Below are 17,245 nucleotides of genomic sequence, written 5' to 3'. Positions count from 1 at the left end.
CTGCTGGACCCACTCCAGGAACTCCACATCTTTCTTGTGCTGAGGAGCCCAGAACTGGACATAGTAAAATACAATAGTATTACACTTAAAAATTAGTATAATAGTATTACATTATGATCACAAAGTCATTAAGGTTGGAAAAGACCTCTAAGATCTTCAAGTCCAGCCATTAATCCAGCACTGCCAAGCCCACCACTAAACCATGTCCCCAAGTGCTACATCTACATGTTTTTTGAACGCTTCCAGGGATGGTGATTCCACCACTTCCATGGGCAGTCAGTTCCAATACCTGACCACCCTTCTAGTGAAGAATTTTTTCCTAATATCAAATCTAAACCTCCTCTGGTGCTACTTGAGGCCATTTCCTCTTGTTTTACACCTTGGTACATGGGAGATGAGACTGACGCCCACCTGTCTACAACCTCCTATAGGGTAGCTGCAGAGAGCATTATATTTATGAGGTGGTTTTTATACTAAAAATAAATGTAAAATGCCAAATCAAGACAGTTTTAACATTTTGTGGGTCTCTGATGTTGACACTGTATTTTCTGAGCTGTCTGTGGCTGTTTAGCTGCAAACCTAAATTCAGCTAGTGCTGGTAATCAGATGCAAACTTATGTTTTCAGCAGAAAAATAAAGTTGATTGTCTCTCTGTTTGATCAACTATCAAGCTGATAACTGAAGGCCTCAGAGCAGTGTGAAGTTAACATTTCCAGACTCAGAACTGAGTGGAAAATAGCAGTGTACTCATAGTGGAAAAGCTTACATGGAACTGGATAAATAATTATTTGTTCTAAATGTAAACAGCTTTTGTGTAAATAGACCTAGAAGAATGCATAATATAAACAACGAGAAATGCTATAAATAAATTTAAGAAGTACCATGGGAAATTGTGATATAAGGGGCACCAGTGCTTGCATACCTAGCAGAGATGTGTTGTAGCCAACAGGCACAGTACACGTTGAAGGCAGTGCTTCCTTGTCAGTAATGGGAAATATCTGGTTAGGAAACAAACAATGCTTACCTGTGTATTGTTTACCTACATATGCATGTAATGGATGACCAATGAAAACAGAAGGAATATAATTGAAGGTCTGCTTATACTTGCTTGTATTGCTCTTAAAATTGGGTTGCCTTCCGTCTTAAAAAGAGGTTCTTTATTCTGTAAGAAATACAGAAATACTCTTCACTGTATGCTTATTCAAAGTGTGTTGCAGAACAATCTGACATACCCATGTATGTCCTGTCAACATCTAGTGTCAGTACGTGTCCATCCTGGGCAGATGGACTCGTATTTTATCAAAATGGCAATGCCCAGGATAAGTGTGTACTCAAATTCTATGCCAAGCTCCTAATCCATTCCCATAGTGACCCAGAAGACAACTGGAAATGCAGCCCCAAAGAAGTTGTTTTACTCATGCTAATACCTTATTCTTATTTTGAGGACCAGTCTACTATTTTTACTGTTTTTCTGCCTTATTGCTCTGTCACACTCACTGGCTAACAGCCATTCCTATCCAACCTTATTATGTACCACGATACAATCTGTCCACTACTTTGTGCCTGATGCAACTTTACCTTGATTTTAGATCATTAACCAAGAGGCATTCTAAATGGTACTTACCATGCCAGCCCAAATCTAACTGGTCACCGTTATTAGACAGACTTGGTCTAATCTTAACTAGAGTCCTGATCCACTACTTGTCCCAAATACTATACCATAGAATTTTGAGTTTAAAAACTCAACCACTCAACCATAATAGCCTTGAACCCCCAAAGAGGTCCAAACGGTGATTTATCTCCTAAATGAACACCTCATCTAACCAGATCTCATTTTAACAAAACTGAACTACCTATGATCCTGTATTTGTGTAGCAGAGTAGTAGAGAGAAGACTCTTGGTCAGACACAAGAAGTATGACACTGGTTATGTGGATTATTATGATTGGATTTATTGCTAATACAGTATCTAAATATTGCCAATACAGTATACAATATAAGCATGTCGAAAGGGTTATCATATAAGCAGCTAGGAACATACAGGTTTACATTCTTTGTCCTTACAGAATGCACAATTGCAAAGTATCAAAGGACCTATGGAACTATTTCAAGATTTTATCACCAGATTTTGGTGCTTTTACTCACCCATTGAAAAGTGAGTGTTCTTTGGGCTGGACATCCTCTGCAGGTATCCCTACCAGGATAGGAGGAACTGCCTGGAAGTTGCCTGCAATCTTGGGAGACCAGTTGGTCCAGTTGGCTCAGTCTCCAGCAGTATTTTAAACACTTTTGCAAACCAATGTGTACCAAAGTCAATCAGAATCATCACAGCTCCTGGTCTCTGGAATGCATCATTATGCAAGCATCCAGACAGTTCCTCCTGTAGTGCCCACTGGGTGTTCTTATCTTAGTAAAATCATATTTCTCATCAGAGACAATTGCAAAGGAAAGGGTGTGCATGTGTGGGGAAGGGCACATTCAAAGACCTGGCTATCTTATCTCAGTCACACTTTGGCAGAAAATCTAGGTATTGGGGTGGAGCTGAGGGCCAGGGATGCCACAGCAGAACAGGCATCCTGCTTTGCCTAAGGGAGCCAAGTGTCCATGAGGAGAAAGTACTACCCTTCTGTGATGGGATTGCACCCAGGTGACTGCCAAGGCATGAACTACTATCAGACTCTGTGTTAGGTAACACAGAGCCGCACACCCCACCAAACAAGGAAGAAAAGCAGCATTTGCGTGAGGATGAAATGACCCTCTTCATCCAGACACAGAAAAAGAGACACACTTTTCAAAGTAACTGTAAATATATTACTCTGGCAAAAATGCCTTCATCAAAATGACCATTTGTTTTTGGATGGAAACATTTATGAGAAAAATGGTTAAGCTTTGGAGTTCTTTTTCCTGAATACCATTCATTTTAGAAGGTGGATGATAAATGAGTATAAAGGTGTCTTTGAATTCATAGTATGTAAAGCTTGTCTATTTCTTCATGGCCTTAGAGAACTTAGCTGTAGTAGTGAAAATTGAAAGGGTCTGCAACACAATGCTCTTTAGAAATTACTCTCCCTATTTTCCTGACATGCTTGCTGACATGCATATGTCAGAAATGTCCTGCCTGAGTTCTTTGAAAATATCTTCTGGTTTTTGAAAGTACCAGATGAATAGAGGACTGCAATTTAACTATAGGGGTGTAGGTTTGTTTGTACCCTAACCCTGCCTTTGTGTAGTATCAGTCTGTATGCAGAATGGTCACTTAAATTTATGATTTAGTAACTGAAAACAGAAAGGATAATAGATAATTATTTCCTTCTTCCCTGTTTTCTTTACTCTTAAGTATCGATCATATTGATTGCCTTTTTTTTAATGTGAATTTTCTTTTGCTGGGACGAAAAGAAGTATTTTTAAATGTGTGAGGCCCTTGATCTTTAAATAGAAAAGTTTAGGTTCTTGGTTAATGTTTATTAAGTTTTATAATCTTATTTTATTGGTGAGAAATGTCATAGAAATTCATCACATGGGTAGTAAAGCATGTGAAATTAGAGCAATGATTGTGTAAAAGTAGCAAAATCGAGTGTATGAGCTCACATCCTGTTCATTTTAGCTGTTACTGAGCAGTGCTTAAACAGCCTCAAAGCCTTCTCTCTGAATAGCCTGGGGATGCACAAGAAGTTGGGAGGGGTTACACCTGGGAGTTCTGACCCTAGCTGACCAAAGGGATACCTCACATCATATGAAACAGTGCTCAGCAATAAAACTTTGGAGGCGGAAAAGGAAGGAATGATGGCGTTTGCCTTCCTAAGTAACCATTACATGTGTTGGAACACTGCCTTCCTGGAAGTGGCTGAACACCCCCTGCTGATGAGAAGTAATGATGAGCTCCAGATTTTGCTTTGTTTGTTCGCTTTATCTATTAACTGTCTTTATGTGAACTCACTTTTTTTTTTCTCACTTTACCCTTCCTGTTCTTCCCCCCTTCCCACAGCAGAGTGTGAGAGGATGTGTGAGGCTGAGCTGCCTGCTCAGATTAACCAACAAATGTACTTTTTGGCATCCAGTGTGGGGCCAGAGGGATTCAAGATAATGACAGATTTGATAGGAATATGCTCTACTGGATTTATAGCTGGTACATCTGTTTAGCTATTAATTGATAGGCTGTTACTCTCACCACAGGACTTTCTTGCTTTGCTCTATATTGGAGTGCAGCAATTGGTCTTGGCTGTCCTTTGCTGTAGTGCTTTTCATTTTACCTTCCTGTGCTTAGGAACATTTTGATAACAGCACTGGCTTCGTGTCTGGGCTGGTGGATACCCTGGACACTGCTGGTGTTTCTATACTGCTGTGGTAGGCATACTGTAATTACAGTCTGAAATCTGGTTAAAGGGTCTGTGACCTGTTAATAACTCCATGCTGGAGCAGATACACCTCAAAGTGTCTGTGGCTGTGGATAGGTCTACAGTGAAGCAGGCACACCCCTGAATCACAGAATCATAAAATCATTTAGGTTGGAAAAGACTGCTAAGTCCACCACTAAATCATGTCCCTAAGCACCACATCTACATGTCTTTTGAATACCTCCAGGGATGGTGACTCAACCATATCCCTGAGCAGCCTGTCCCAATGCTTGACAATCCTTTTGGGGAAGAAATTTTTCCTAGGGCCCAATCTAAACCTCCCCTGGTGCAATTTGAGGCTATTTCCTCTTCTCCTGTCCTGGGAGAAGAGGCCAATCCTCACCTGGCTATAACCTCCTTTCAGGTAGTTGTAGAGAGTGATAAAGTTCCTTCCTGAGCCTCCTTTTCTCCAGGTTAAACAACTCCAGCTCCCTCAGCTGCTCCTCATAAGATTTGTGGTTCAGACCCTTCACCAGCTTCATTGCCCTTCTCTGAACATGCTCCAGCACCTCAAGGTGTGTCTTGTAGTGAGGGGCCCAGAACTGAACACAGATTCAAGGTGCAGCCTCACCAGTGCTGAGTACAGAGGGACTGCCTTGGTCCTGCTGGCCACACTACTGCTGATACAAGCCAGGGTGCCCTTGGTCTTCTTGGCCACCTGGGCACACCGCTGGCTCATGCTTAGCCGGCTGTCGACCAGCAGTCCCAGGCACTTTTCTGCGAAGTAGCTTTCCAACCAAGGGAAAGTCTGCAGCCTGTGGATAAGTCCATACCAGCATAGCAAGGGGAAGATTTAAATGCAATATTAAAACTTATAGCCTGGTTCAAAGGGACCAGGCGTGGAGATTGTAATGGATATAACTTTAAACTGTTGTAACCCATTGTTTGAGTTGTGTTATAGGAAGTATTAGAGCAGAAACCACCTGAACAGAGGGCAAGGCTCACGAGAATACCTGCAAGTGTAACCCAACTTGAACAGGTTTTGGCAACCAGTAGCTCCACATAACACACTACCTCTCCTGTTCTGAGCAATCACCATAACAGCTGGAACCCCAGTCATGGAAGGAGGGAACTCAATGGGCATTTTATAGACATTTTATGGGGGTGGACCATAGAGTAAAGAAGTGATATCTGTCTACAAATTAAAGGACATGGCGTGCATGTGTGTGATTAATATTAATGGGGATGAACTGGATAATGTAGGACTTGAGCATTACGCAAATTATATAGAATATGTAGTAGAGATTGTACTGGTTTGGGCTGCAATGGAGTTAATTTTCTTCATACCAGCTTGCATAGTATCATGTTTTGGATTTCTTTTTTTTTTTTTTGTAATTATAAATTTACTTAAAAGTTGCAGTTCATGTGGTGCTCAACTTTAGAATTAGATCAACATCTGAATAGTTACATATGTGTAGCCCTAGTACACTATAAAGGTACATTTTCATAACAACCAATCCTTCCGTTAACCAGCAAGTTGAAAAACAAATAGATTACACAAAACTTTTTATTTTTTTTTATTGGCTTTGATTTGGCTGTATACCATTCATTTTTAGTCAGTACCTCCACAGCTACTGAAAGAAACCCCATATAAGAAGCTGAAAGAAGAGTGAGACAAAGATGGATTGAAACTAAACGGGAGGAATCCCCTGGTGCTAAATAAGGGAAGGGATCTGAAAACATAGGCGTGACACAGAACACGAAGTAAGAAACTGTCTCCTTTCATGTTGGTTTCGTATATTCAACACGTTCTTTAAAGATAACAATTCTCTGGAATTTTAACCAAATAGCTGAGTACTTGAGTTTGCATTTTATCGCTTAGCAACTCCTAATCTCCGTTTAAGAGTTTACCCAGTACCATTCTTATCTTGAAGAGTTCTCTGAACACAGATAATTCTTTTCAGCCTTTGACCTTTCAGAGTCGTTTTGCTGCTTACTTTGGCTTTCTGCAAAACTGACACTTGATGCAAAAGCTAAGATCTCATAAAAAAAACTTAGCAGCAAAGTACTAAGAACTCTTGAAGCAGGAGTACCACCTCACTCGCAGCTAACCCAGCTGGGGAAGACAGAAGACACCCAGCTGAGGGGCAGATCTCGGCAAAATGGAGCTTGAGCATGATATCACCAGGGATTACAGAGGATCTTTGGAGGAAGTATCTTTAAAAACAACAGAGTACGTGAAGAAAAAAAGCGTCCTGAAATACAAAGTCATCTGTGCGGTAAGTAGGTGCTGCTCTTCGGTGCTGCTCTTCAGTGCTGCTAGTGTAACAATTCTCAAATCTGCAGGATTTTTAGAAGTTTAATTCTATTAATATAATCATTCAGGGTAACTTGATAATCCGTGGTTAAAATTTTACTGCATGACTGCACTAGCTTCACTGGCAAATTTCTGAAGTTCTTCTGATACCTATCAAGCAATTTATCTTTTTTTTTCCGTCAGTTTTTGTTTTACCTCGTTAACCTGACAGCTTTATTGCTCAGCAAAGACATTGCTTCAATATTTTTAGACATTCAGTTAAGACAGATGCGTTTGTGGCCAAAACAGCCGCAGTTCCTTTTGCTTACTTTTTTTGTCTTTCGATTTGTCGTTAGCAAAACAGGTCATGTAGGCAACACGTTGGCAAAAAACACTCAGAAAGCAAGGCATGGGAAAAGCCTAATTAACCATTTCGTTCAGTATTGTCAGTCCCACATCTCAAATATGGTGTCAACTTTCCCTCTTTCCCAAGGTTTTAAGAGTCATGCAGCTGCCTTATAAATAATAATGTGTTTTGTTATGGTTTTAAAACCTTTTGTTGTAGCTTCTGTTTGTGACCACACAAGAAACAAACATTATATATATATATATATATTAGAAAGACTCAAGACTTAATTTTGAAAACAGCCCAATGAAAAAAGAGAATCAAGCTACTACATTTTTCAGCTCTATGTCATCAGAACAATTTCATATGATACGATTTCCTATTTAATGCTGCATTGCTCAAGGATTGCATAAAACATTAGGCAAATATTGGAAATTGTGAAAAAAAATAAGGAAGAAAAATATGACTTTTTTTCCTTAAGTCTCCAGTAAAAAGCAATGAATCATGAGAAACAATGTAGGAAAAATGCGTGACTGTGAAGGAAGGTAAATTATGCTTTAAAGTGCTACTTAGAAGAGTAAAGTGTATATTCATGCACTAGTTTTCAAATGCCTACCTACACGAAACCCAAAATCTAAATACTGGAGGTGTAAACTGTTAATATTCTACACTGTTTATCTATGTTTTTGATAAACTATATGCATGAAGTACTTCCTTGGCAACTTTTTTCTGAAAGCTTAGGCAGAGAATTGTATGCTCACTAACAGTAATCACATTGCCTAATAAATCCTCCAGAGAACAGAGCATATGCATTAGGAACAACTTTTCTATCCATAAGTAGGTGTAATCTTGAATTTATACATAGAAGTTAGCTGTGGAAATCTTGAAGATTTGAATAGGTGCTATTAATGCTATTTCACCTTAAGAATTAATGTCCCAAAATCAAGGGTCTTTGTGTAAATGTTATAATAAATGCAGCATCTTCTCTGTGTACCAAATACAAGTTTTGGGGATTAACTTCAGCTGTCTAATTACTTGTAGCAGTTGAATTACTTGCTGCTGTAATAGCTGTACTTTCAATTTAGTATCATCTAGTTAGGGTATTATTTATTATTAATTTCAATTACAAATGTAATCTCCCCAGTTACAACACGGGACTAGCCACAGGTTAAAAGGCCTTGACTTGTAAACAGTTCACAAGGTGAACTGAATTCTTGTGCTTCTCTTGTCTTCAGGCTCAGAATGTCTCCAATTTTTTGATTGACAAGTTCAGAGAAGGGATAAGTTCAAAAGAAATCACATGTTCATAGAAATATTAATCATACAGGTAATTTCTAATAAACTTAAGAGTTTATCACAGTTGTGAACTTTGGTTTTCCTGTGTCTATGAAACAGGTTCTGCTGTGTGCTTTGGTGGCTGTATCCCTGGGACTAGGTTTAGGACTAGGACTGAACCGTGGTAACCAGGAGCAAGGTATGTGTGTTTATGATACTTTCAGCATAGTTACCAATGAAGCTGGATCTGGTAAAGGCATTCAGCAAAGGTTCTTTTATAGTGTAATGTAAATGATCTGTGGAAACTCACCACCTGTGAAAATAAAGCTCTTGCATTTTTCAAGTTGGACTGTGAACACTCACAGTCTATACTTGAAAAACCTATTCTAAACCTCCGAGTGCCTTGCTGATCTTTCCAGAAATGTGAAACCTAGTTCACAACAGATTTGAAAGTTTTATTACATTGATACTTTTGGGAAATTCGAGATATGCATTGTCTTATTACATATGATGTCTTCCAATATTTTGTAGAAGAAATATTATTGGACCATCTTCAGGACTCATACTTTGAGTATATTACTGCAGGTGGTTGATGCTTATACTGATCACCAATTTTCTCTAAAAACTTAAATTTCTGTAAAGCTATGGTAAAAAGGGCATAATGGTTTGAATTGATTAAATGTTATTTTTTAGTTAGAAAAACAAAGTAGTGTTTTGATGAGCTGGATGAGAACAAACAAACACAGCACACAGTGAATTAAATAAAACACTTTCTTTAGAATCAGAACAACAGTAATCTCACATTGGAGGAGTTCAAGGAAGCACAGTCTGTTTCTCATTCCTAACCAACACATGTTGTAGTTGTTTACCTGGTAGTTTATCAAGTCTTAGCTCCTTCTGAAGTCTTTCAATGCTATAGGCCTAGCAAATAAGGTGAAATAGAACTGTAATTCTTTATTGATGATGCGTGTGTTGTATAACAACTTTCTGTGTAAAATGTGTAGACACTTGCTGGTTGAGTCTTCACTGATATTTACTTGAAGAACTTGCTCATAACTGAAGTAAGTAATGGCACCAAATCAGCATGTTATGATTTTGGTGCCTCTGTATGCAGGTGTTATAGAGCAACCCTAAGTAGGGACTGACTAACTTTATTTGCAATTTTCATAACCAGACTTACTTGGGAAAGATGAATTAGCAACCCATGGTATTGCAGTGCAGACTGGGAGGTGCAACCTCAGCCCTGAGCATCATGCACCTTTGTGCAGCTGCATTTGCTATGAGTGCAGTGGGAAAGAGTGTTGCAGTTAAGGAACAAAAGGAGTGACAGTCGAGGTGGGTGCTGGGGGATTGTGATCTTGGGAGAATGGGCCTAGAAAGGAATCAGGATTATCTGTCATTCTCTATGTTTAAAAATTAGCACAGAGATTGTGTATGGTGATAATAAAATTGTTTTCATATACTCAAGGTTAATTGCCTTATAGCTCCTGTAATAGTTTTGACTATATCAAATAAAAGTTAATGAAGTACTAAATTCCTGACCTTGCACAGTTGTGTAAATATTGTGAAGAATTAGAAACATGGTCTGAAAATTATAAGAGGTGTTACAGACAGAGGAAAAGGTTCATATTTTTGTATTTATTTTTTTCTGACTCAGACTCATGATTCTGTATCATTTTAAATCACGTAGACCACCTGAACAACTCTATGTTGTTCTAAAGCCACAGGATAGAGAAAAAATGAAATTAAGTACTCTAAAGTTTAGCCAAAAAAGCACAGCATATACTTATGTATATTTGTGAAAAATTCTAACTCCTTCTTGACAGAACAGACTCCAGTCATAACACACTTAACTGTCAATTACTTCTTACCATCCCTACTTTTGACATGTCCATTTATGACCATTACATATATTGTTTATTATTATTGTAGTTATTTGCAAGGCTTTCTTGTGTTGAACAGTAGTTGTTGATTTAAGCACTTCAAGTGCAAGGTACAACATGAGAACTTTCTACATGTGAAACAAGCTGTCTAGCTTGAAAAAAGTCTTTTTAGCTCTGCGTGGTTTCTACACAGTGGCTATGAACCCCCAAATTTTGTAGGCAGTGCACCCTGCAAAAGCACAAACCTTCTGGGAGTTAGAATTGTACTGGCAAACTGGAGTAGTTACTTATACCTATCCCTGTCTAACACTGTGAGTAGAGAAGAAAACTGGAAATGCAGGTGCTCAGCATGGTTCAAACAGTATTTCTGCAGTACAGAGAATGTGGACACAAGGTTTTTCCATGTGGACGCTAGTGTGGACCTGCAGGTGATGTTTGGACCTTTGCCCTGGTGTCCCCCAGGTGCCCTGTCCTGGCTATGGCTCTGGCTGCTGGTCCCTGCCCAGCTGCCCCTGGGGAGCCCTCATGGCTCTGGATGCCCAGCCCTGAGGGAGCCCCCATCCCATGAAGCTTCTTGGCAGGTGTATTAGGGAACATCCAATGTGGGACTCACTCTTGCTGTTTTGTCTCAGACCCAGAAACGAGCAAGGGAGATGCCAGTCTCCCCCTGCTCATGCTGGGAGTGTGGAACACCCAGGCATTGCCTCCTGTGCCACTGCTCCTAGAGAGACTTGTTGCAGAAGCAGCCCTGCCACAGGCTGTGGGCCAGCATGGTCCTAACAGCTGTCGGGACCTTCAGCACCCAGAGGAATTTCTACTGCTTCCATTTTGCCTCGTTGGCTTGTGTGCTAGTGACTGCATTGGAAATTGACTTGGGAATTGGGTTCGGGAAATTATTCAGCACGTTTCTCCTCGCAGCCTATGTCCATGACCCATTTAATCGACCTACCTGGGACAGGGTTATCCGAACACTCAGTTTTGCTGCCTTCTCCTTATAGTCAGCTGCAGACACAAGTGCCATGACCCACGCAGGAAAGACGTGCCTGGCTGCCAGTGTGACAGTGGCTGCAAGGAGCGTCGGGACTGCTGCTGGGACTATGACGACACCTGCGTGGAGCCAAGTATGTTCCCCTACAAGGAGTGCTCACTGGTGTCCATTTTCTTTTGAGTTTGTTTTTTTCATGTGACTGTAATAGGAAAAGGGTAATTCTTGTATTTATGCAGTTATTACAGAAGTTATGTCATATTCCCTCAGGAGATAGAATCACAAAATAACATAATGGTTTATGTTGGAAAAGACCACTGGAGGTCATCTAGTCCAACCTCCCTGCTCAAGCCAGGTCCCCTAGAGCACACTGCTGAGAATTGTGTCCAGATGGCTTGTGAATGTCTCTAGGAAAGGAAATTCCACAACCTCTTTGGGCAACCTGTTCCAGTGCTCTGTCAGCCTCACATAAAGTTCTTCCTCATGTTCAGGTGGATGTGGCAGTGTCAAGCTACCTCTGCAGTCATATTGCTAGAAGGCCATAACTTGGTGACCTGACAGGACACAAAATCTTCTCGTGTCTTTCTCAAATCAGATTCCTGTATTTTTGTCCCCTATGGATAAACAAAGCATTTGTTGTGCATATTTCCTGGCACATATAAAGCTGTAGATGAGCATGAGCAGAAAACATACATTATCTTTAAACACAACCCTTGAAACGATTTGTGCTTTTGAAAATGATTGAGTGTTTCCTGGTCAGTTATGCTCTCCAGCCTCATGCAGACCTTGGTGAGGGCCTGGGATTGGAGGAGTCCATTTATCTTGCAGGGGACCAGCCCAGCTCTGCATCAAGACGAGGCTCCTCTCCAGTTACTGGCTCTGCTTTCCCAGCAGCTGGTCAGATATTTCTTCATCTTTATTACTTTTTCTACGGGCTTCAGCCCTTACTTCCCTTTTTCCACTCTGCCAGGAATCATGTGCAAGAGCTGGAAAAAGATCAGTTTCCTTCTCTTTCTTCTCTGTAGGAGAATATGAAGTGGTTGAGATCTTCCTGGAAAGATGAAAGGCATTGAGGAAGATGACTTTGGGGACACCTTTGTAAAATAATTATTCTGTAACTCTATTACAGAATTCAATGGCCAAAGAAATAGGCTTTATGTGTTAAGTGTAATGTTGAGTTCTCCTTTCAAAGAAAACTTGTAAAGCTACTCAAGCAGTATATGCAAATTGTAATTTTTTTTCTTTACCTGTCTGGGGGATTTCCACACAAAGGAGTTTACATAAGGTTCTGGGACCTGAACCATAATATTTTTCTTCCTATTTTCAGCTCGATCTTGGAGGTGCACTAATTTCCGTTGTGGTGAGACAAGGATAGCTGGAAGCTACTGTTCTTGTTCTGATGATTGCTTGCAGAAAAAAGACTGCTGTGTAAATTACAACAGCGTTTGCAAAGGTAAATCAAAATGCAAAAAAATTTTCATTATAAATTATCCCATGAAATAGATAGATGGGCAAACATGGAAAATATAAATGTAAATGCATTTTTTCCTCAAGACTAGAGTCTGACAGTGACATTTTGGAAAATTAAGGTATTTTGAGATAAAGCTTTTGGTATTTTTAACTGTGAAAAACAGTTTCTCGAGCACCATGTGAATGTGTGTCATTCATAAAAAGACAGAATGATTTGAATATTGTAGAAGTATACCAAGTGTGGGGACTTTGGGTTGTTTTCTTTTTCTTTTTTAAAATTTTTTTTCCAAGAACAGATGGAGACATTTTTCTGCTTCAAACTTCATGCAATCCAAGGTACATATTGTAGTAATCATCCCTAATTTAAAATTTCCCATCCGTTTTTTTAGAACTCTACTTTCAGATTGTATTTCTTATGTTTTACTTATTTCTGAATAAGTTCATGCTGACAGAGAACCTGTCAGCAGCCTGGCAATTAGTGATGAGGAATTTAAACAACTTTTAGGAAATATTTACTGTAATGCCAGACGGAACAAACGTAATGCAGCCCAGACCAAAGGTCACCAATCAAAATGTGTATAGTGTCACCAATAGTATGTCACAGCATGGACAGTGTCTTCAGTGTCACCAATAAGAGTGTGTGCAGTGTCTACAGTTTTTTATGCTTGAGACTCTTGACCAGTTGTGTTGTGGCACGATAGCATACAAAGAGTATAAAAGAAACACTTGAGAGCAATAAACAGCTTCCTGATCACCTTACACCTGGACTATGTCTGATATCTGTGTTGCTTTGGCCGTTCTGACATTATCAGCGACAAATTGTTTCATACAGGTTCTAGCTAAACACATAAAGGATGGCACTGGTATATTTCGATTACAGGAACCGTATCTGAGGAGTATACTGATGACATGGTATCTGTTATCAGAATTCCGTTATATTGTGAAGTGGCAGAGATTTAAGGCAACCCAGCCAAATTATATTTGTTATCTAAACACAAACTGAAGCTAAACACAGTCAAGTGTGTGAGTAGGTGCTAAATTGATTGAGCTGATGTACTTAAGTTTACTGTACATCCCTACCATTGGCTGCTAACCAAGAAAGAAATTACCAGCTTTCTGTGGTGAACTGAGAACTTCAACAGACATTGCTTCTTCTATTTTCTTCATAATCTTTCCTTTTAAGATGTTTTATTTTTTTCATATCTTGTGGACCTCCCTTATTTCTTGCAAAGAGATGGGCAAAGTTCAAGAGTATAGATGTGAAGTACATGGAAAATGTTCATAGGAGAACAGAAAGAATTACTTGAAATTTGAAAGCCGTGGTCAACAAGGAAAGATTGAAGGAATTTGGGTGCTTTACAGTGTGCTGATTTTGGCCAAATTGGGGCTTAGCTTCCAACTAGGGTTAAACCACGACATACAGAAAGAAAAAGAATGCTAAAGGGAACCCTAGCAATCATCTCTAAGTGTGTAAGTGGTATCTGCAAAAGAAAAATGCAGTAATCCAGTGTGGACAAGATACAGTTTAAATATTTTTCATTTAAAATCAGAAAAAAACTAAACTAAGCTTTCATAGTGCTTTCTTCTCCATTTTGTTTGTTTGCTTCACTCTGTAGTATATGTGTTTTGTTTTTATAATTATAAGTAATTAACCCTTCCAGGATTTGAGGGCTTAATAAGTTGATTTCCAAAGGTATCTTTAGCACTACATTTCTGTATCAAAGCAGAAAAAATTCCAGGAAGTGCTGTAAAAAGATCATTCAGGAAAATTCTTTGTTCTTTTGGTGTGGTTTGTTTTTTTCAATGCTAACTCAGTATTTTCTTTTTCTTTTAGGTGAAATATCTTGGGCAGAAGAACCATGTGTGTCCCTTGAAACTCCTCAGTGTCCAGCTGGGTAGGATAAAAAAATTTTGTCTTCTGAGCAAATAAAATCCTTGTGATGGTCAGAAATACTGCAGTGTTCTGAAGCAGATTTTCATATTTACTGAGAGTAAGGTTCCTGCTCTCAGGAATATTCTACAGAAGTGGTTGTGGCTAGGAATGCTTTTTCTTTCTAAAACCTTTGTCATTTTGTTGTACATTCATTGATCATTTACAGTTTAGAGCAGAGTACAGGAGTTCAAATCCAGATTAAAAGTCAGTCTGCAAACACCTGGAAAAATTATTAGACTTATCTCAAGGTTCATTTATCACAAATTGTTCATAGTCCATTTATGTTACTGTATCATATCTGTGGCAATTCAGATAAATCACCTTATGCAATCAGTAATAAGTGTTAGACTCTGTGATTGCAATTCTTTAAGAAGCAGGGTTGTTTTGGGTTTTTTTTGCTTCAATTATTTGTGGGAAGAAAGGTGTGTGAAAAAGAAAACTATGAAAGTAGCTTTATATCTAGAAATGCTAAAACAATTTTGCTATTTTTGCTGTGTTGCAGAGTCATAGGTAGAGTATAGACAGAAACATAATTTTAAAGTTGTCCTCAAAGAAAAATGACTAAATTTCTGGTTCAGTTATGGTATTTGTGATGTTATCCATTATTGTATTTTACTGCCAATTTAGTTTAATTATAGCAGTAAGACCATTAGTATTGTGGCTTCTTCATGGGTTCCTGCATGCACCTCCCGACATAGGTATAAAAATATACTTTTTAGGTTAACAAATAACTTGCTGAGTTAACACAGTTTCATAGGCTAAAGCTTAGAAACTAGGAGAGGAGGATTTCTTTACACCATTATGATATAAAGCTCCCTTTAATTTCAGATTCAAATCAGGAAGCTGTTTTATACAAACTGTATTTATGCAAACTATTGATGCCAGTGTAGTTCTCTCTTTTGGAAAGACCACTGTGAGTGAAAAACAAACTAGGGTAGTGATTACTGCCTGATGTCAATATGTAACTTTTTTTTAATAGTTATGACTCAAAGTATTACTCAAAAAACTGGTTTGGAGTCAGTTATCAGTAACTGCATTTTATCAATAATTTTATCTTCTAATATTTTCCAGACTTATTTAATGAACCATTCCTATAAATTACAAATAGGGATTTAAATTCTTTTTAAAGATACTATGGGTAGTGAAGCCTGCTTCAAACTACATTTTTACAAAACTACATTTACTACCTGGTCATAATTTTTATGTTTCTTTATATGTTTCTGAGGAGACTGCAGAATATATAATGATGTTAAAATAAAGACAGAGTTTGCAGAATTAGATGACTTATCTTACTGATTTTGTCACTCGATATTAAGAAAAGAGGTGCTATAGCACCAGCACTTCATAACCACTTTTTTCCACTTTTCTAACCATTTTTCTTTAGTAGTCCTTTTACATTGGTTAAAAGAAAGCATCCTTAATAACTTGGAAGTTTATTTCACCTCCTAGTTTGAATTTTTATAATAAGTATTTAAATATTGTTCTAGAAATCAGCTGCAGTTTGTGTCTGTTTTATTGTACTTACAGTGTGAATTCAGATCTGAGTCTGTTATCCTTGTTTCTTTACCTAAAATCTTACCCTAAGCCCATTAGCAGCTGCTGCTTTTCTTTTGTAGCTTTAAGTTTAGTTTGTCAGGGGCCTGGAGGCAAAGAAGTGTTCTCCAGCTCCATGAGAGTTGGGAAACTTGAAAGATATAATCCACAAAGAGCACGGGCTGCTTAGTGATGTCTTCATAAAGGAAATGTGGTAAGGTAAGGGGTTAGCCAAACCTGACATTGCAAATACATGACATTTCTCAGCACTGAGGCTAATTGACCATAACTGCTTGCTGGGAGACTGCTGTACTTTTGCAGTCCTTGTGTTGCTGCCCTGAAAGATTTTTTAAAATGCATTAAGACTCAGGAGACAGAATTTATCCCATTTCTATGTACATATGTACTTTGGCTGTTCTTTAATCTGGGTTCGTATTTGGATGCTAGTCTGCAGAATTTCTGTTTATTCGTACTTGTAATTAAATATCTTTGATTAAAATGTTAACAAAACCCAGTTTCTTTTTCCAGACTTAAAAAGTAACCAACACTCCAAACTTCTTTATCATGATAAACTCCTATTTTCTTGTAGTTTTGATCTGCCACCACTTATCCTTTTCTCAATGGATGGGTTTAGAGCAGAATACTTGCAAACTTGGAGTTCTTTGCTGCCAAATATTGAAAAACTCAGTAAGTTACCAAGAGTGCTTTGACTACATTCTTTAAAATCTGCATGCAACCTCTCCAGTCCCTTTTGCTCCTGTCATGCATATGTGTTGCTCAGCAATAAAAAAATCAGAAATCAGGTTTCCCTCATCTGTTGTATATTTTCATTATTATATATTCTACATTAATTCTTATATTTGACTGCAGAGCAAATATGACTTTTTTTTAACAAGGCCTTTAGTACTGGTCAGCACCTTTTTATTAAATAAGTTGTTTAACACTGAGAAAAAATTATGGGGAAGAATTTCCTGCATTCTCTGTTCTGCATTGAAAACCAGTTGAATAACTGTTAAGGAGATCAACATTAAAGTATAATACTAAGAGAAAATGCATTGGATTATTGGGAAATTTTCCTCAAAGATTTATTTTTTCAAGTCAGATATTTTAAGATGTTAAAGAGAAGCTCCATGTTTAAAAGTCTGACTGAATATGATTATATTAGACTTAAATGAAATATAGACTAAATAT

The 17,245-nt window shown here is 38.4% G+C and overlaps 1 protein-coding gene across 1 annotated transcript in view; it reads left to right on the top strand.

The window, feature by feature from the left end:
- The first annotated feature begins 6,300 nt into the window (after nt 1-6,300).
- Nucleotides 6,301-17,245, top strand: part of LOC103757709 (venom phosphodiesterase 1) — a 36,762-nt gene continuing 25,817 nt past the window's right edge. The window contains exons 1-6 of the mRNA XM_008923878.2: nt 6,301-6,612; nt 8,371-8,449; nt 11,132-11,254; nt 12,446-12,571; nt 14,423-14,483; nt 16,644-16,741. Of these exons, the coding sequence (XP_008922126.2) occupies nt 6,496-6,612; nt 8,371-8,449; nt 11,132-11,254; nt 12,446-12,571; nt 14,423-14,483; nt 16,644-16,741 (604 nt within the window). The 5' untranslated portion in view covers nt 6,301-6,495. The remainder of the gene's footprint in view (nt 6,613-8,370; nt 8,450-11,131; nt 11,255-12,445; nt 12,572-14,422; nt 14,484-16,643; nt 16,742-17,245) is intronic.

This window comes from Manacus vitellinus, unplaced genomic scaffold (genome assembly GCF_001715985.3).
Source record: "Manacus vitellinus isolate BGI_N305 unplaced genomic scaffold, ASM171598v3 scaffold_4_pilon, whole genome shotgun sequence".
Classification (NCBI taxonomy): Eukaryota; Metazoa; Chordata; class Aves; order Passeriformes; family Pipridae; genus Manacus; species Manacus vitellinus.
This window is presented reverse-complemented; position numbering and strand designations above follow the sequence as displayed.